Genomic DNA, 20,313 nt, shown 5'->3' on the forward strand with positions numbered 1-20,313 from the left:
TCACATTAGCATCTCAGCAGCGTCTCACTGCTCCCAGTCCGCAACAGCAACACACCTCTGAACTCTAAGGAACTTCAGGACTGTCCTCCATAATCTGACACTGGTGCTCTCTGAACAGCCAGTTGTGGCCAAATTTGCATCTCATTAGCATCCCTGTGCTGGGACACTGAGTCCCGGTGCCACTTCCCTGACACCCTCCTGTTGCCTGCCATGATGGGACCCACTCAAGCAGGGGTGACATCTGTGGCACGTGTGGCTCTGTGGGGGCCCTAGGGGCTTTCGTGCGACCTCCCTGGGCCTCCGTGTGTCCCGAGTCAGGGGGGCCCTATGGCCTTTCATGAGTCCTCCCTGGGCCTGCTTGTGCCCTGGGCTGGCGAGGCCCTATGGGCTTTCGTGCAGCCTCCCGGGTCCTCTGTGTGCCCTGCGCCAGGGGGGCCCTATGGCCTTTCATGAGGCCTCCTGGGTCCTCCACACGTCCTGGCCCTATGGGCTTTCGTGCTGCCTGCACCGGCATCCCTACGCCCTAGCCCAGGGGGGCCTTATGGGCTTTGGTGCTGCCTTCCGGGGCACCCACAGGCTCTGGGCCAGGGGGGCCCTTTGGGCTTTCGTACGGCCTACTGTGGCCTCCGTGTGCTCTGAGCCAGGGGGTCCCTATGCAATTTTGTGGGCCTCCACAAGATCTTAGCAGGGGTTCACTATGGGCATTCGTCCGGACTCCCAGGGCGAGAAAAAAGACTGGGCCGGGGGGCTGTATAGGGTTTCATGCAGCCTTCCAGGGCTTCCGTGTGCCCAGGGCTAGGGGGGGGCCCATGGGCTTTCATGCTGCCTCCCAGGGCCTCCGTGTGCTCTGGGCCATGGGGGCCCTTTGGCCTTTTGTGAGGCCTCCCGGGGCCTCCTTTTCCACTTGGCCAGGGGGCCCTATGGGCTTTCGTGCGGCTTCCCGGAGCCTTCGTGTGTCCTGGGATAGGGGGACCTATGGGCTTTTGTGCGGTCTCCGGGAGCCTCCGTGTGCCCTGGGCCGGGGCGGCTCCCTCCCTTCCTGGCCCTTCCATCTACACGGCCTTGGTCTCATGGCCCTTCACGGGAACCTCCCCAGTCCGGGCTCTCGCAGCAGCCTGCACTGACTTGCGCAGCGATGACCTGCCCTCAGACCATGGCAGTGGATGGCCCTGTGCGCTCTCCTTGTCCTGTTTTTTTCTTTCAGCTTGTGCATGCTGGCTTCCCCAGGCGAGGGTCTACAGGCCCTCACAGAACTGATACACACATTTTCATGTTTTCCTGCCTCGCTTTGCTTCTCATCTCCCATTTATTCATCATCTTCTCCCCTCCCCTTCTCTCCCCTGACGTACTATTCTCCTCCTAAGGGTTTAGTTGCCTGTGCTGAAAGCCAGCTCTGAGGGGGCACAACCATCTCATCTTGGATCAGGCATCTGATTTGAGCACAGCTCTGCCTCCTCTGCTCCCACCTCTCTCGCCCTCCCACCACAGGGGCCCCTCTCCCTTCGGCTTGGGAGCTGAACAACAGGCAACTTACTCTCTGTTTTCCAGCTCCACAAATGCAGCATGTCGCCTCTGGTTTTGAGCACCAAAACGCAGACCCCCATTTCTGAGCTCTGAAACCAATCCAGCGAGTATGTTTTCAAGATCCAGCAAGACAGGCCTTTGCCTCCCGTTCTGAGTCCTTGCAACCACCCCTTCACATTCTATTTTAACACCCCAGAGACATCCGACCCCCATCTCTGAGCTCCAGCATAGCACCCTGAGCCTGCTTAGAAGCCCTCTGGTCCCACACTGGTGAGGGGCAAAGCGACGCCCAGGGCGTCGGGACAGAAACACCTGCTGCCACCGGAGACTCAGCACACTTTATTTCACTGGTGCTATGCAGGCTGCTCAAAGTCGGTGGTGCCAAGGAGCTCAGCAGCCGCCTGCTCCATCTGCGGGTTGCTGTTGTCTGGCAGCACCTGCAGAGCTGGGGCATCACTGTTGGCCCCAGCACCAGCACACCCTCCCCAGGAGAGCAACCTAGCCCCGTGGCTGTCCCCGTGGCTATTGCCGGATCAGGAACTGCTGTGGTTCTCTGGGACCCAAACTCCCCCGAGCCCTCAGGCCCAGAGAGCCAAGGCCCCGTTCCCTACCTGCCAAGGGGAGCATCTCTTCTTCTGCCGGCAGCTGCTCAGTGCCTATGTGCTCCACGAGGGCGGCTGCACACACAGGGCAACACACTGGCATCAGGGCGCTACCCACAGCCCCCCAGCCCAGACCACATCCTGGCCCTGAGTCCCTGCTTGGGGAGGTGCAGGGTGATGCTACCAACCCTGAAATGCTGCAGGGCAACAAGGGCAGCCAGGGATCTCTGACCTTGCCAGGCCCTCCAGATAGCCCCGGGCAGCAGGGCCAAGCTGCCTCACTCCAGGGCTGAGGCTCCCTGAGAGCACAGGACTCACAGCGCATTTCCTACCCCATCTCCAGCACCGCAAACCTCGCTCCGGCTGCCGCCATGCAGCCCGACCCTGGGTAGACATGGAGAGTGGCAGCGCGGCAGGGAGCAGCTGCAGCGAGTACCCGCTCTGGCTCACCAGCAACATTGAGGGCCGCAGCCTGCAGCTCCCCGCGGCTCCTCAGGACACAGCGTTTGGTAGCGGCGTACAGTGCCTGTTGGTGCTCAGGGCTCTCCTGAGCCTAGGGAATACAGGGATACACTGTCCTTCTCTGCCTGAAAATGCGCCCCTGCAACCTGCACCAAGCAGGTCACACGGACTACAGGGTATGGCAGCGCTGGAGCAGGACTGGGAGCTACAGCCAGGCCCAGCACCAGCCCCGTGATGGCACCCTGCTGTCCCCAGCATTTCACCTACTCCCTTTCTCAGTGGCCCGAGAGTGCCCAGAGAGCCCAGACACACAACTCCTCACCAGCTGGCTGCAGATGTTGTCTTGCAGCTCGGCTGCATTCAGCTTCGTGTTGGTGGCGATGCTCTGCCGCAATCTCCTCTGCTCCAGAAACGGGGCGCACAGCTGCAGCGCACCCAGGCACGCCTAGCACAGGGAGTCAAGCCTGTCACTGCTGCCCCGCGACGGCTCGGCCCTTCCCAGGGAGCTCGCTGTGCTGCACTCTGCCAGTCCCGCCCCAGGCCCTCAGAGGCGATGGCCCCGGGTCTGGTGACTCGGCAGCGGGGAGCCTTCCCTGGCCTCCTCTGTGGCACCCTGCCAACAGCACCGCTGCCAGGTGGCTGCGCTGGTGAGGCTGCTACCAGCACTGTCCCTGTGGAGGAACAGGCAGTTGAGGCTGGGACGGTCATCGGGGACAGGCCAGAAAGTAAGGCAGAGATCTGTGACATGACTGCGAGGCTGCCCATGAGGGGTGACTGCCCTGGGCACTGCAGGGACAGCCTCGCTGGGACACTTTCGAGGGTGCTCTGCAGAGGGACTTTGCAGCTGCCGAGAAGGCAGCAATGGCAGAAATGTCCCTGCAACAAATTCCTGGGGTCTTACCAGGGAGGCTCCCGGGTCTGGGTCCCGGAGGTGAAGGACAAGGATGGCCCAAGTATTTTTCAGTTCTTCTGCGAAGAAGGACCTCCACCTACTTGTAGCAGAGGCAGCCAGCACCCCATACAGGGTGAAGGATGCTGAGCGTAAAGACGCCTGCTCCTGTAACCGAGAACCCCCATTTGTCAGGTGGGGAGCTGGGCCACCTTGTACAACTGTTTCTGTAGCATCCAAATGCTGTTGATTGAGCACAATGTCCTGAGAGAGGACCCCGAAGCAGGGGGTGACAAGTAGCAGCTCCATCATCTTCCCCGGGGGGAAGCATCTTCCCTACACCCGTCCAACCCAGAGCTGCCCTTGCCCACACACCCCTCTTGGATGAGCCTGCGAGGGACCCATCGTGGGGGTGCTAGACAGCACCCTTCACTTACAGTCTCAAAGAAGGTCTCTGCAACTCTGGTGATCTCTCTGAAGGCAGAGCCAACAGCCTTCCCTTTGAGCTCAGTCACCACCTTTGCCAGTGCCAGCAGGCTCTCTGCCACAACCTCCACTGAGGCCACGTCCTCCAGGCTCCTCCGCAGTGTGTTCAAGATGGCTCCTTTGTGCTTGTGCAGCTGTCGAGCATCACACACACACGCCTCTCACTATTCCTGCCTCTAACCACTCGTTTTCCCCATTGCCCTCAGGGGCTGAAGCTGTCAGAAACAGCCCCTGAGCACATCGCAGCTTGAGGGTCCTACTGGCACCTCAGGCCCCTTTGCCACCCGGCTGATGCCCCAGAACATGGTGCCATTAGGGGAAAGACTCGCAGTTGCCTTTGCTGCTCTGCTCACCCTCTCGAATCCCTCTGCAGCCCACCTACCCACATTTCTCTGGTCAGAGGCTGTGTTTCACACAGAGGAAAATCCCTCTCACCTTCTCTGGCGCTCCAATGACCAAATTGCCAAGGCCGCGCACTGCCATCTGCCGCACGGTGCTGCTTGGGTCCTGGGATTTCTCCAGCAAAGCCCCCAGTATCGGTTGAAGGCACCTCCATTCCTGGAGTGTTGGCTCCTTCATCAGCTACAGAACAGCAACCCGGCCGTCAGCATCCAGAGCCGGACGCGGGCCAGGTCCCGGGACAGCAACTGCCCTGGGCACCTCACAAGGAGGTACCGCAAGCCCAGGCTGGCTCTTTCCTTTGGGCCTGGCATCTTTCCTTTGGGCCTGACCCAGGCTGTGGCTTGGGGATGGGGAGATGCTGACGGTAGCACTGCCCCTGCCCATGAGAGGCCTCATGTCCACATCTAGGGGAGTCGGTCTCTTGAGAGGATTTTTTTGTTGCGTTGGGTCACTGGGGTCTCTCAGCAGAGCTGCTGAGATTGATGAAACCTGGAAACATGTCCCAGCTGGGGCCAGGGGAGGCCCTGGAAAGGGCGTTGCTAATAGAAAGCCCATCTGTAGCTCCTCTGCCACCACCAGTAGTGACAAGGACTGGCACTGAGTGGTTTCAGGGACAATAGCATCCCTGGTAATAGCACAGGGCAATGACACAGCAGTGGCAAGAGAAGCGCAGCACCTCTGAAGCCTCCCACAAGGGGAATCTGCTCCCATTCTGACTGCGACTCTTTCCACCAGCACCTTCCCCAAGAGCAGCGTCATGAGAAGATGCCTCCCAAACTTCTCTGTCCCACCTTCTCTCTTACCTCTGCAAAGAAAGCCGCAGCCATGACCCGCAGGTTGGCTGAGGGGCCATCCAACCACTGGGTCAGCACCAGCACCACAGGCAGTGAGACGGTTCCAGCGCGGAGCAGCACCCTGCATGTAGAGCATAGGCAGGCAACACCCAATTACAAGGGAGGCTCTTGGCCTCAGGGTTCCCAAATTCACCTGCTCCCATGCAGGCTCTGCTTGGCAACGTGGAAACACCCCGGCCAAAGGGAAGGGTCCCACCAGCCCCTCCTGGCTTGCAGCCAAGCGCCCTTGGGGTTCTCACCCGCTCAGCAGACAGACACCGTCATGGTGAGTCCGCGGGTCTTCCAGGGCAGTCCAGGCTCCCTGCTTCCTCAGGAGCTGCAGCCATTTCCCCTCAAGGCATGTGTGCAGCACTGCCTCTAAGGTCTCAAGGGAAAGCCTGGGGGAAGAAAGAGCAGCAAGGCCTGATCACAGCAAGAGGCAGCTCGCGCAGAGCTGAGGAAACACCACCACAGCCTGCCAGGCATTCCTTCACCCATGCACATAGCCCTGAAATGACACCTCACAACCCTAAAGTCTGCCAAGCTGGAAAAAACAGGCCTTTTCAGACTTCCTGACACCCCAGACTCACTGGCAGCCCTAGAACCCCCAAGGCTCCAGACTTTGCACCAGAGACGCAAGGGCTACAGAGCCCAAAGTCTCTTTGCAGCTGCAAGAGCAAGAGCCAAGAATGACCTGCAGGCAGGACCAGTAGCAGAGCACAGGGCTTTCTTTGAGGAGCCCCACCAAAAGATCCCTGGGGCTGGACATGAGCTGCAAGGCGCAGGAACAACTATGTCACTGTGGGGGTGTCTGGCACCCTGCCCACGTGCAAGTGTGGCAGGTCTCCGCAGCCCTACGGCAGGGCCCAGCACAGCCAGGTGAGGGAACTCAAACGCCGCACAGCTGAGGACCCTGCAACAGTCCCCAGCCCTTAACATCCTCCCGCGGGGACCTGGCCTGGCCAGAGCAACTTGGGGGTTTATCCCACTCGCTGCTGGTCACTTCTCCAAGAGGAATCGGGGCAGAGGGAAAGGCACCTCCTGCAGGCAGGAGATGGGGGAAGCAAGGTCCAAGCCCTCCCTGGTACCAGCTGGTAACACTTTCCTTCTTGGGAATCAAAGTTCCTCCGTAAAAAGGGAAGTAAAACCAACCAAAATCAGTTTCCCCACCTAGGAAATGGGGCAGGGCAAAGTGCCGCCTCGGGAACGTGAGTGAACATGGCCTGGTTATGGGGATCAAAGCCCAGGTCCTGCCTCTCTGTCCCAGTGCCTCCTACCTGCAAGGATTGTCATCGCTTGTGTGTCCCTTCAGGAACAGCTTTCCTCGAGGGCTGACTTGGGAAAATGGCATCTCCTTTCCCAGCGTGGCACTGATCTGCCTCAGCAGCACTGGGAGCAGCTCTGGGAGCAAGCACTGCACGGCCTCTGGGGTCTGCAGCATGGACACCACCTCAAAGATGGCACGAGTGATCTACCGAGAAATTCAACCAGAAACATCGTGTTAAAACAAGGGCTTTTCCCACCTGTCCCCTGCCCACCCTGGGGACTCTCACTGTCTGTCTGCAGCTTGGCTTTCTGCAGTAGCCCTGTAGGCTGGAAGCAGCAAAGGGTCTCGGCTGCCCCGAAGGGCTTGTCATGGCACCCTGCAGGGCTCAGGGATATTTGTAACGTGCACAGTGCCCCTTTGGCTGAAGGGCGATTTAGGATGTCACGTGCAAAGCTGCAGAAATGTGTCTGCCAGGGCACGTACCTTGAGAGGCTCCAGGGCAGCCTGACTGTCGTCTGCCTCAGACTCAGCAGAGCTGGTCCTGGGTTGCTCTTTCCCCGAGTGCTTCAGTTTTTCCATTAAAACCCTCAGGAGTTTGTTCACAAAGAATTTCCTCCCCAGGAGCCTCCACAGCTCTGTGGTATCACTGCAAAGCAGCAGAAGTTGCCCCATGAGCCCACTTCTATGCCCTCAACAGCAGCCAAATGCTCTCCTGGCCTCAAAGCAGCTGCAAGGGCCAGGCTCTGGGCCCTTGCACTGATCTTGCCACTCTCAGGCTTCCTTCCCCAGGAACAGCAGGACCAGCTTCTCTGCTGGCTCCTCCTCAACCCATCGCTGGTGGGTCCTGCCCAGCCACTGGGCTGGGGCAGTGCATGTACCTGTCCATGGGCAGCTGCTTCTGCAAGAGGCTGTTGATGACAGCCCCAGGGTGGTAGTGGGCGAGCATGGACACCGCCTCAAACAGAAAGCATCGGAGAGTGTCCTGCTGCATGATCCGCATCCGGACATAAAGGATGCTCAGGATTTCTGTCACCTGAATGCAGACAAAAAGAGCTGTACTCTCCTTCCTTTCCTCATCCTCCTGCACAGCCCAGACATGTCCACTTGGCCAATGAGCAGCTTCTCCTCCCCAACCATTTCACAGGGGCCAGCCCTAACGCTCTGGGCAGTTGCAGGGGGATGAGGACAGATCTCTGTTGCCAGTCAAGGGTGGCACCAAGGAGTGACCTGGGCTGAAAGACCTGCCTGTGGCCTCAAAGCCAAATGCAAGTGCAGCACAGCCTGAGCAGGGGAGGGGAGCAGAGATTGTGACTGCACAGACTGCAGGAGACCAGGGCATGGGCACACATCACCCCCAAAAGGGTCATGACTTGTCCCTAGAGGAATGCTGACTTGGGAGCACAACCAGGCTCAGGGAGAATGAAGGGGACTCACAACAGCCATCCAACATCATTAAATGCAGTATGCTCAGAGTAAAACGCAGACAGTGCGTGGAGCTGGGGACCAAGGAGGAACGAGCAAGGAGGGGGACTGTGCTAGTGAACATGTTAAAACCCAAGAAACACCACGAGTCAGGAGGAAGAAAACCCCAGCATCAACGCTGTATTCCTCCTGGGGCAGGACTTGGGACACCAATGACTTGTTGCAACCTCCCTTCTTCTGTAGGCAGCACAGTGTCGTCTCCCATTGGGCCTGGGAAGCCCGGGGAGTGCTGAGGCTCGAAGACCTGGGGAGGAACTGGGCACTTTTGGTGCCTCAGCTCTAACTGCATTGGTTATGAGAGCAACTTTGGGTTGGCCCAAAAAGACGGTTTGGCCCTGGAGGGTCCCTGTCACTGGATGAAGAACAACAACGTGATTAGGCTGTGGGCACTCAGATTCAGAAGAGCCCTTGGCACCGCACGCAAGGGGCAGCTCTGTAGCTCCTGGGACCTGCATGAGGAGCATGGCAACAGCTGAGATGGGAAGGCTAGAGCCCCAGGGAAAAGGTTTCTCTCACCTTGGTAAACATCTGTCCCCCACACGTCTCCAGGAAGGTCACCAGCCACTCGCCAGCAGCCTGAGCGCAGGTAGACCTCACTGACAGCATCCCATCCAGGGCAGCAGAAATGAAATCTGTGGCCTGTGCTGGGGGGATATATTTGCAAATCATCTGGGGAGAAATCAGAAACAGCAAGGGTGTATGGTGGTCCTGCACAACTGCACAAACAACCCTTGGCCTCTTCTCCTTCCCCAGTGTGCTTGAAAGCCCGACATGCTCAGCAGCTGCTTGCTGCTCACTAACCCTGGGCAGGCACTGCAGCAGCTGTCCCAGAATGGAGCAGGGTCCCGGCAGGGAAGCAGGGAACCCAGGCACCATCTCCCCCCAGTCTGTCAGGGCCAGGTACCTTAGCAAGCCTGGAGGAAGGCTGGAGCAGAGTCTCAACATCTGGGGAGCTCAGCTGCTGGTACAACGGCTGCACCTCGTCCTCCAGCTCCAGCGTCTTGCCTGCAGTGGGCACCAGGAGAAAAGGGCAGTGATGATGACAGGCCTTTCTCCATGGGTCATTCTGAAGGAAGAATGCAGCCTGGCCCTGCACAGCCATGGGGTGATGCCTGGCTGGCCAAGGAAGGGAGAAGCTGCTCCCACCTTGTATGCAGAGAAGGTGGCCAAGGCAGGCTCCTGCCTGCTGGCGGGATGTGGCCAGTGAATCGCAGACAAAAGGTGCCAGCAGTCCCACCATGGAGCCAAAGAATCCAAAAGAGTTTTCTCCCTGGGCAAAGAGAAGGCCAACAAGAAGGTCACAAGTGGCCCCATCAGCCCATCTCCCTCTCCTGGCTAGACATTAGGACAGGCAGCGGTGCAGCCCCACAGCCCAGAAGACCCCAAAATCAGTACGCGGTCCAGAGTAGAGCTCCCTGTTTGAGCAGCAGCCAGCAGGGAGAGGGGACACGGTGCACATGGGGTCCCTTCCTACCGTGAGCTCAAATCGCTCCTTGTAAGCACCCAGCAGTTGGGCGCAGGTCTGTAGGGCCCTATCCCGCTCCCACTCCTTGGCAGAGCTGAGCCAGAACTCCAGGAGCTGTGGAAGAGCAGACCTGTCTCACAACAGGCATTCCCAGCAATCCCAGCCTGCCCACAACTACCCCAAACCTCGCCCTCCTGTACAGAGTCCTGACAAGGGGCTGGTGCCTCAGCAGCTGGTGCCTCAAGGCACTACAGCCCCTTGCCATCCTCATAGGCTGCTTGCAGAGGGCACCGGTCCAGACGTGTCCTCCCAGCCACCTTGCACTGACCCAACCACCTCCGCAGCCCAACTCTCCCCACACACCTTTCAGCCAACACTTCACCACCTTCTCTATCATCCCACACATACTCACGTGCAGCATCTCTGTCAGCCAGCCAGAGGTGAGGTTTTCCTCTAGCAGGGCTGTCACAAGCTTGCCGAGAGCTCCCATGGTCTGTGCATGCAAAGACTGAGGGCAGGAGAGAAAGATGGGTGTTTGGCCGCACATGGAGACACACAGCTCTGCTGCAAGGGGCAGAGTGCAGCACTTGCTGCTCTGGGCATCTGTGGAGAGACTGGGAGAGAAGGGCCTGCAGGCACCTGTACATGCAGAGCCTCCGCTGTTGTCGCCCCTTTCTCTCCTACTGGCTCCAGGGCAGGCAGGGGCATCACACTGTGTAAACACTGATCCAGCAGGTCACGGTTTTCCTCCTGGGTCAGTGATGGCTTCAGTTTGCTGACAGAAGGAAAAGAAAACAGGAAAGAACTACCACTCCAGCAAACAGGTCAAATGACAATCTCCCACAGCCCCGGCAGAAAGATCCTACCTCAAGTGCCCCAGGGCCAGAAACACCTCCTGGCGTACAGGGGACGCCAGGCAGTCTTGGGGCTCTGCCTTCATGAAGCCCTGGAGGTCACAGAGAGACACGCGTACAGTGGGCTGTGGGTGTAATCCGGAGCCCTCCTGCTGGCAACAGGCTCTTCACCTTGTTGCAGGCAGGGACCCTGGTGCCCGCATGGCTCCCACACCCACTGTTCTTCCCAGTAATGTCCACGGGGCACCAGCACCCAAGGGTCCCACCGCCTGGGGAGGAGGTTCGGGGAACTCCAGCAGTCACACGGGGACAAGGGAGAGCCCTGCAGTGCCGGCCTGGTGCTCACCAGCAGGGTGCCCAGCAGCTCCCGTTTATAGCAGAGCTCCACACGGTGGGAGCCCCCAGCCGCCTGCATGGCCCGGCTGACCTCAGCCACGCTCCGGCTCAGCGTCACCTTGAGCTCAATGTCCTACATCCCAGGAGAGAGAATCGCAGCAGCACCCACAAGAAACTGCTCACAGTGCCAGAGGCTGAAAGAGGAGCCCAGCCGCAAGGCAGAGTGTGGACGGGCCACTGCATCTTCTGAGAGCCTCAGGCACCTTGGCTCTGCACCCAGGTTGGAGGAAGGAAACCTCCTCTTCCCTCCTGCAAAGAAGCTCCCCTGGGAAGGCACAAGTTTTCCTGGGTATCTACCACAAGGAGAGCCTGGTCTCTGGCCTGGGGAGTGGGAGGGTTGGTCTGGTGTGCCTGCAATGGGAAATGTGTGCGGGAAGGGCAGGAAACAGGGTCCCATGGGGCAGGACTTACCTGGGTGGAGAGGGTGAAGCCCAGCACCTGGAAGAGGAAAGGGAATAGAGTAAGAGGCAATGAACTAAGGCACAGGACATGCAGCAATGGCCCCAGAGCGCACAGACACTGCAGGCAGCACAGAGCAACAAACACTGATGCGTCCCCCTTGGGCACTCGCTGCAGCTGGGGGCTTGTACAAATTTCATGGCAGACTCAGAAATGCCAAGAGCAGCTGCAATGCAGACACAGGGATATGCAGAAGGATATGGGCTGGGTTTGCAGCTTGTCCTTCAGGTACACACCTCCTCCTTGGTGGTTTCTTTGCTACGAGGTGGCCTGTCACGATTAACTCCAGCTTGGAGCGGGGCAGGGGTAGATGTGCATCCACGTGGGCGGGCCTGTGCCCGTGCACCCACCTGGCAGCTGGCATGGTAGTGCTGCAGGATGTGTCCCATGATGTCCCGCTCCACGCAGGCCAGGAGTTGCTCCCGGGGCGCGCAGAGCGTGATCCGGCTGTAGGCCAGCATGAGCGCCATGTGCATCCCGGCTCTCTTTCCCTGCTGGTATTCCTGCGCCATGTGAGAAGCCATGAGATGTCAGCCCTGCACCTCTGTTGGGCTCCAGTTCCCCCTGCCTCCCAACCAAGGAGCCGCCCTGCTTTCCATGCAGGAGCCACCTTGCGGCTGCTACTGGCTTAGAAGAGAAAATAAAGAAAAATGCAAAAAACAAACAAACAAAAAAACCCCAAAAAACAAAACAAAACAAAACAAAAAAACACCCAAAGAAACAAACAAAAAAACAAGCAAACAAGCCAAGACACTGGGAATACTTTACCTTCAGGCGTTTGAAAGCCCCTGACACTGCTCTTTCCTCTATGGAAGCCCCGAACTCCTGCACCGCCTCCAAGGCAAGGCAGAAGTGGCTCTCGGCAGAGCCAGCTAAAACAGAAATCATTCCCTGCAGCACAAGAGAGAGGGTGAGGTGGCCTCTGGCAGACACTCAACCACAGCAGTCTCTGAACAACACTGTGGTATCGTCTGACAGAGAAATCAGAAGAGCCTCCCGTACTCCACTGAGAGACATCACTGCTCCCCAGGAAATATGGGGGGGCTCTGGGGAAAGCAAGAGCAAAAGAAGGAAACTTGCCTCTCTCTCAGCTGCCTCCAAATAATTTGTTCTTAAGAGATATTTCTTTATTTCCCCACGGACATAGGGGACATGATGACACGCTGCCAGGGACATCCCAAGAGCTTTGTACAGGAAGGCCTGAAAGACAAGAGGCCATCCCAGACACGGCCATGCTCAAGCTAGCGGAACAGAGCCAAGCTGCGACGCACCGGCCCGCACGAGGCACGGCTGAGCTGGCTGCAGCACCCGGCCGTTCGGCCCATCCCCGCTGCCCACTGGCACAGACAGGAAAGCCCATCCGGGAAGGGACAGGGAGTCAGGGAGCCCGGCCTGTCCACAGACGACAATAGCTGCAGGCACAGCCCTGGGCTGTGCTCTCGCTCGCTGGGAACGTGAGCAGAAATGAAGGCTCGGCAGGACCCACCTGCTCCCGGGACAGCTGGGGGTAGCTGCCCCTCTGCTGGCTCAGCTCGAAGCACAGGCCCATGATCCAGGCTTGGCTCTCGATCGTCTCCAGTGATGTCCTCAGGAACTAGAGGAAACACAGGTTGAATCAGACTCTCCCTGCACCCTTGGGCCAGGGCTGCTCGGCAGGCGCCCCGGTCTCTCCCTCCATTCAAACAGGCAGCCTGAGAGCCTCGTGGTGCACAGGCATCCTGCAGCCATTGCTTGGGTTTAGTGAATCTTACCTTTGTGCCAAGGTAGGTTTTCCACAAGAGACAGCCCCAAATCCCACTCCACCTTCACAGCAGTGCTCTACCTTAAGCAGAAGGCGCTCCCACTCAGCTGAATCCAGGCATCCCTCACTTCTCCCTGCAAAGCCACAGCAAGAAAACACTCTACGTTACTTAGCTCAGGGGGCTCCTTTGCATCCAAACACCCTCCCACTCCCATGTCAGAAGGGAGCAAAGCAGTGAGGCACGAGCGCTGATGCCAAACTCTTCGCTCAGCCCAAAGCCCCTGATGGAGCTGTCAGGGGACAGGGTCACTGACTCAGGTCAGTCACAGACCTGCTGGTTCCAACCTCCAGTGCTCAACTGTAACTCCCAGAAAAAGCCAGGCCACCACACAAGAGCACAGACAAGACCCACACACCAAGACACATTTCACCCAATCCCAGGAGCGCCAAGTCCATCCCTCCCAAACACCCATCCAGCAAGGATGCTGGAGAGCTGCAAAACCTGCTCATGGTGGTGACAGGCAAGAAAAGTCCCATCCCACAGGGAACCTGTTCCTGGGCGTGAGCACGCATTCCCTGGAAGGGCAATGGCTGCAGAGAAAGCTCTGAGAAACCAAGGCCCAATTCCCCTCCCCTGTGCCTGGACGCTGCCTTTTCCTGCCTCCCCTTTGGCTTCTCCAGCCTCTTCCTCGCCAGTGGCACTGTACCTTCCAGGTAGCGAAGCAGGAAGGGGATTTTCACGGCCCACACCATCCCCACGGCACTGTGGATCTCTGCAGACAAAGCCTGCAGCAGCCGCAGGGCAGGGATGCCGCAGCCGCCGCTGGCATGGGGAGCAGCCGCCACTACCTGGGGGAGGGCAGGCGAGAGCTGGGCTCGGGACGTCCGGAAGAGCCGCAGCTTCTCCCAGGAGGGTGGGTGCTTGGCTCTGGCTGAGCTAGGAGCTTCCCCCGCCCTGAGCTGGCTTCTCCCCTGCACAGCAACAGGATCTGCATGGGGCACATGAGGCTCCCACTCACTCTTGCGCACCTTTTCCTTGGCCCAGCCTGGGAATTGGCTCTGCCTCAACCTCTCCTGTCACTTTGAGGCCCCAGAAGTGCTTTCCCCAAGGCCCCTACTCACCAGCAGGCGAGACAACAGGGCCTGCGGTGTCGGCAGCTTGGCTGTGAGGAGGAAAAAGGCTGTTGAGACACCCTATCCCTTCCCAGGTCAGGCAGCCTCCATGCAGTCCACAGGTCGGTGATTGCCACAGACCCGTCCTGGGCGCCCCTGGGGGCTGAGGAGACGGAGGTGCAGACAGCTGCACCATGGCTGGAAACACCCCCAGGCCACAGGCAGAAAGCTGCAAGCACTTGAGTGAGGGGTCTCTGCTGGGTGTGACGAAATGCAGCAAAGAGCTCCCTCACCCCAGCCAGAGGGAGACAGTTCTGCTCTTCCTCACTCCTGGCCTCCTGCCTGGGCCTAGTGGGCAGCAGAGCGACGTGGATTGCCCTCTACCCTGACACACAGCCTGGCAGAAATGTGGCAAGAGTTTTGGGTTCCTACCTCGCTCCCAGGAGGCTACGACATCAGGCTCCTCCTCTCTGTCCTCATCTCCTGCTCTCTGCAGTCTTTCAGCCAGCTCTCGCAGGCACCGGGAGAGTGGGACCAGCATGCCAGTGTACTGGCCTGGCACCACGTACTGGAGTAGCCGCGGCCACAAGAGCTGCAGAGAAGAACAAGGCAATTCAACACATTGCAGTTCCCACCTCAGGGAATGCTCAAGGGCTCATTTTAGCTCTAGGTTGGAAACAACAGTTGGAACAGCATTTTTCATTCTCCTTGTGTATGTAAGGACCTGTTTGGAGAGCAGATTGGGTAGAGAGGGGTAGGGAGAAAGCAGCAGGGCACAGGATGACTTACTTTGGTCATCCCTCTGACAGAGACATCCAGAGAGTGCAGGATGTCCAAGCACAGGGCTTGAAGATCTATTTCTTCCTGTGCTTTTGCCTGAGAAAGGTTTCCCTGTGCCTGAAAGACACAGTTTGGACAACACCAGCACCAGTCTGCCCCTGAGACAGAAGGATGAAGCATAAATCACTCAGCACTGCCATGATGCTCCCCTGGGAGCACCCATCTCTGGCACCAAGCCAGCGCAAGGAGATTGCCCTGCAATGGGGCTACGCACAGTAACAGCACTGGCAGTGCGGCCCAGCAGAGGCAGAGCAGCACCCTTGTCAGGCTTTCCCTTTCCTCGTCCCCAGAAAGGGCCAATGGGTGCCCAAGAGCAAAGCAGCAAACAAGAATCCCCTCACTGCAATGGGCTCCAGACAGAGTTGGTGAATACTGCTCATGCCTCGGCGCCAATACTGGAGTCGGTTCGGTTACGTGCTGGTGGGAGGCCAAAATGTTCCCCTAGCATCCTTGGAGATCCCCCACAGTAATAGCGATGGGACTCTGCTTAGCCCTCTGAACAGGCCACTACATTTGTTGTGGGGGGCTCCCATTTCCAGCATGCCCAGGGGGGCTCCCAGGATACCCCAGGCACAGAGTGAAGTCCAGGTGTCACACTCTGCCCTCACCAGTCTGCTGGAGGCCTGGTCGAACTTGGTGAAGACATTGGCCACCAGATCCCAGGCCGAGCAGCTCTGGACACTGCAGCTGAGCAGTTCTTGGGTGAAGCGCAGAACTGCCCTTGCCACCTGCCACATGCGAGATTGCAGTTATCCCCTCTGCTCAAAAGCTCACGGGCACACGCCTTCGCACCGAGCCAGCTCGTCTCGACAGCAACAGGAGCCAGGACTCATCCCCACCGCCCTCACGGGGCACTGGCAATGCCTGGGCCCCAGCCCTGCTACCGGGAACAGGGGGCACAGGGAAACGCTCCTCTAGACTCGAGCTGCAACAGCAGCCCTGCTAACGGCTGGCCAGGCTCTGCCCTGAGCTAAAGGTCTCTCTGCTGTGCATCGTGGTGCGGCCCTTCGCCACGAAGCTCACCTTCCTGCTGGGGTCTCTCAGCACACAGTGCACCGCCTGCACAAGCTGGGATAGGCTCTGTCCTCCCTCCGCTGCTGGGAAAGACGGGGAGAGAATTGTGTGGAGGCAGAGCCCTCATTTCTGCAGGGATCTGACAAAGTTCCCAGCTCAGGTGCGTATACACCTGAGTAGTGCAGAACCCGAGAGACAAGACTGTGATGGCTGAGGAAGCAGCAGAGTCCTCGAGTGACTCTGTTTACAGACACAGTTGCGTGACAGGTCTGACTGTTACAACAACACAGAGCACTGCAGAAACAGGATGGGTACACGCAGCTCATGTCTGTGCCCTGCCATGGAGCACTGAGTGCTGTCACTGGTGCATTTGCTCTCTCAGATCCCTATCCTGCAGCTGCATAGCAGCTTGGATGGGGAACATGCGCTCTGCAGCTCATTTCACACATTTGCACATCAATTGGAGATGTATCTTCCCCCAGCCCAGTTGTCCAAACCCCTGGCCAGCCTCACTGTGCCCCGTGGCACTGACCTGCAGAGCGCACCAGGGCTCTGAGCAGATCCACGGCCACCACGCGTGCGGCCTCGCTCTTACTGCCCAACTGCGATTGCAGGAATGCCACCGTGTCCTCAGGGCAAATTTGGCCTGAGAGGGAAAATTCATGCTCTCTATTAGCCATCCAAGTCTTCCCCCTTTCAGAGGTCTGACAGAGAGTAGCGAGGCCACAGCAGCGTCCTCACCCAGCAGCTCCACACAGGAGGACAGCTCTGATCGGTGCTCCCCGCTGTGCTGTTTTGTTTCATCACTGAGCTGGGGGAACAGGATGTGTTTTAGAAAAAGAGCATCAGGACTGAAGGGCATGAAAAGAGACTGTTCTCTCCACTCTCGTCTCTCTAGGTATTTTGGCTATAACCCTCCAGAGCACACAATGGGAGGTGATTCCCTAATATCCGCAGAGACTTGGCCTTAGGATAGCTCCTGCTGGAAAGACACTCTGTCCAGACATTCAGCAGGACTTTCCTGCCAGTGTGAATCAGGTCTGCTGCACCCAGCACAAACGGTACAAAGTCAGGTTGCTCTTACCTGGTTGTGCACAGCAGTGCCAATGGCCTTAGCCGTGTCCTTGGGGATGATGATCTCCACTTCCCCCAAAATCTTAAGGAAATAATGGAGACCCTGAAAGGAAACAAGGGAGGAAGAGCAGGGCCATCACCTAAAACAACGTTTTAGGAAAGGAAACAGCATGTCTGTGATCAAGTCCTTAACTCCAGTACCCAGGAAAAAAAAAAAAAAAACTTCTTGTATGGGGCTTCTTGTGTGTCCTTCCAGCACCAGCTTTAGAGGGCCCTTTCTCCGGACAGGCACTTCACACCCCTCACACCTTCCCTCCCCACCAGACGGGGCCCGGCAGCGCCCTGCCATTAGAGCAGAGCTCTTGCACTCTCAGCACCCCAGGGACAGGGGTTGAGGCTTCCCTTCCTGAGACAACAGGGCCCCGGGGACACTCAACTCCCTTTTCCCCCAACCTGGTGGGGGAAAACCAACTCTAGTGCCTGAAGCCTCGCTTAATTCTTCCCTTTCTTCTCAGGGGTCCCAGCTCCTACAGACCCCCAACAACTCACAGCACATGCACAGACCCCATGGCCACACCGTGTCCTACATGACACCCCACCTTGGTCACCCACAAAGTGTCCTGGACATGCTGATATTGGCCCAGGAACCAGGGCAACTGCTCCCACACACATCTGTGATGCTCCTCTTCATGCAGAAGAAGGCCCATCATGGCAGCCATTGCCCCCAAGACTGCCTGCTTGACCTGCAAGGAGGGCAGCAAGATGCTCTTAATGGGGCCAAAGGTCCTTCCATCTCAACACGATCTGACCTCCCCACAAAGAGGCATTTTCCTGCTTCTCCTGGAGGACAAGAGCTTGCTCCGGAGGACAAGAAACATCTCTGCCCCTGCCCCACTCTTGCCCCCTGGATTTGGCTGGTTCCCAGCAGGGCAGCCCCTGGCACCCTGTTCCTGGGCACAGGCAGTGCCTGAAGCTGCAGTCCCGCTCACTGGCTGTCAGCTGTCCCCATCCACACTGCCACCATATCAGTGGGGCTTAGCTTTGGGCACTACATCAGACATCCTGCTCGCACCTCTCCTCCAACACATTCATCACACAGAAAGACAGACAGAGCCAGACACTGCTGCTGCCATTGCAGGGCTGAGACAGCAGCCGCTCTCACCTCCTCGTCCTCGCAGTCCAGCCAGCTCCCCACCACGTGGCAGAAGAGCGGGTAAATGCTGCTGCAGAACTGCGCCTCCCTCATGCGCGGGAAGGTGCATTTCTCCCAGTTGCGCAGGTAAGTGTTTACAGCCTTCGACCACTGCTCCAGGACTGCAGTGAAAGAAGCCAAGAAGCATCAGGTCAGAGTCAGTACTGGGGAGGAGACCTCGCTGTGCTGCCTTTGCCTGGGCACCGAGGCTGTCCCAGCCCGTCCCCTCCTCACGGGGCTGCCACTCACCACTGCAGACAGCGCACAGGGTCCGGCTACTGCCCACTTGGCTCCGCATCGTGTGCAGGGCGAAGAACGTCATTGCCACGAAAGGGATGCACCTCAGGGCTGCGGAGAGGGCAGGGCACATGCACAGAGCACGGCTGCCTCTCGTCAGGAGACCAAAGCAGTGCAAAGGGCAAACCCTGAGGCAGTGTGGGGGCATGGTCTGTGGGCTGCTGGGCCCCGCGAATGCGCTGGCAGGTCAGGGAGGTGCCAGAGCTGCCTGAGAGGTTGGCTACTGGCATGGGGAAGGCTCATGGGGCTTCACGGGGTGCTGATGCCTGCCCTAGGTGGGGAACAGGACATCCCTGTGAGGGGCACGAGAGGTCACCTTGGCTCTCTGACTGGTCTCGTCCATAGCACACTGGCATCGGGACTATTTCTGGGCCCCTGGCCAGCCCCGGCAGCAAGCAAGGGGCCCCAAAACCTTGCAGCCTCCAATTCAGCATGGAGCATTTTGGGGTGTGTGTGGAGGATCCCTTCTGCTGGGTACCACAGACCATCGCCCCGAAGCAAGGGATCCTACCGTAGCTGCTGGCCAGCTTGCCCAAGGTGATGAACACGAAGTCCTGGGAGATCTCTCCCAGGGCTCTCAGGTGGCATTGGAGCTCGCACATGACACTCTCAAAATGCGAGCGGGCCAGAGCCACCAGGACGTTGCTGGCGGCCGTCTGCACATCCTCCGTCACACCCTGGTGAGAGCAAAGATGACCCCCTCAGCGGGAGAAAGGCTGAGGCAGACAGACAGGCTGAGTGTCAGCAGTGACTGCCTGCCTCCAGTTCTTGGCTCCTGCCTCAGCCGCCTCCCCACACAGCTCCAGGTATTGCTCGCCCATATCCACTGCACTGGTGAGTCCCCAAGGCCTTTCCCTCCAGCAAACACTTGCTGATGCAGGAGTCATAACCCCACACATCCCCACTCTGCCACCAGCCCTGGGCACATATGCCACTGATAGAGAGGTGTTCCCGCTCTTCCCTGCTTCTGCAGCAGGGCTAGGTATGGCCTTTTCTCCCGTAGAGGCACATTCACCGAGAAGGAGCTGTCACAAGGGACCCGGGCACCTCTGACAGGTTTTACCACTAGAGACATGTCTTCAGAGGCTCCTACATTTGACAAAACTGGGTCCTTGCCAGACATCTCTAGCTGCCTTCAGAGAGCAGCAGCTTACCTGGGCAGCTCTCATGTCCTTTGAGGCCACCACGATCAGCCTGCCCAGGACAGTGCTCTGCAAGCAGTTGTTATCATCCCGCAGGACGTTCTCCAGCTCTCGGTAAGTCTCTTCTTTGTCACCCTGGGGAGAAAGCAGAGAAGGGAACAGGTTGGCCTTGCTTTTCCTTATCTCCAGGATAAGGAGCTTGTCTCCAGAGCTGCAGACATGGGCCCTGCAGACATGATGTCCCTGTGCCACCTCCATTCTTAGTAAGAAACCAGATGGGACAGCAAGAGAGAAAAGTGTTTCTGAAATGCAGGATAAACTCTGCAGGGCACAAGGCATCACCCTGGTGTCAGACCTCTGCCATGTAGGCACGCTGCAAATGCACTTCTTCTGCACCAAGGAGCAGGTGGCATTGTCAAGTTCCAGGCATTGTCAAGTTCCAGGAGAAAGAGCCACATCCTAATTCCGCTTGTGCAGGGATGCTTGTGGAGTGGCATTTGTAGATTGAGCTGTAAGACATGCCAGGTGCCCTCAAATTAACTCAGTGACCCATCACGTCATCTCCTCTGAGCGGTCCACAAAGAGAAAAGCCTGCTAAGATCTTCAGAACTGACAGGACAGTAATCGGGAACAGGGCTGGATACAGCTCTGTGCCCAGGACTCTACTGAAAAATGCACCCATTGAAAAGAGGGAAGCCAAAGAAAAGCAAACGGCCTGGCAGCAGACAGGGAATGGCGGGGAGACCTGGGAAGGTGCAGTGCCACAGCAAGCGCCCTGG

At 58.3% G+C, this 20,313-nt stretch overlaps 1 protein-coding gene across 1 annotated transcript; it reads right to left on the reverse strand.

Annotated features, from left to right (window-relative positions):
- Positions 1-1,877: 1,877 nt before the first annotated feature.
- Positions 1,878-19,607, reverse strand: LOC104581001 (maestro heat-like repeat-containing protein family member 2B). The gene is made up of 40 exons (XM_088531503.1): positions 19,547-19,607; positions 18,904-19,069; positions 18,345-18,443; positions 18,066-18,217; positions 17,503-17,646; positions 16,914-17,006; positions 16,571-16,640; positions 16,362-16,475; positions 15,839-15,912; positions 15,424-15,543; positions 14,765-14,872; positions 14,408-14,567; positions 13,981-14,025; positions 13,570-13,707; positions 12,944-12,996; positions 12,608-12,715; positions 12,202-12,321; positions 11,890-12,012; positions 11,472-11,624; positions 11,074-11,100; positions 10,613-10,735; positions 10,279-10,358; positions 10,052-10,187; positions 9,825-9,920; positions 9,422-9,526; positions 9,094-9,217; positions 8,852-8,952; positions 8,464-8,616; positions 7,344-7,498; positions 6,949-7,111; positions 6,476-6,669; positions 5,459-5,596; positions 5,169-5,280; positions 4,399-4,545; positions 3,915-4,097; positions 3,490-3,645; positions 2,911-3,033; positions 2,577-2,679; positions 2,136-2,201; positions 1,878-1,969 (listed from the first exon to the last, which is right to left on the reverse strand). The coding sequence occupies exons 1-40, from the start codon at positions 19,559-19,561 to the stop codon at positions 1,878-1,880; spliced, it is 4,632 nt and encodes a 1,543-aa protein (XP_088387629.1). The 5' UTR covers positions 19,562-19,607.
- Between the last annotated feature and the right edge of the window lie 706 nt (positions 19,608-20,313).

This window comes from Tinamus guttatus, unplaced genomic scaffold, assembly GCF_059628265.1.
Source record: "Tinamus guttatus ecotype Peru unplaced genomic scaffold, ASM5962826v1 Tinamus_guttatus_pri_ptg000423l, whole genome shotgun sequence".
In the NCBI taxonomy this organism is placed as follows: domain Eukaryota; kingdom Metazoa; phylum Chordata; class Aves; order Tinamiformes; family Tinamidae; genus Tinamus; species Tinamus guttatus.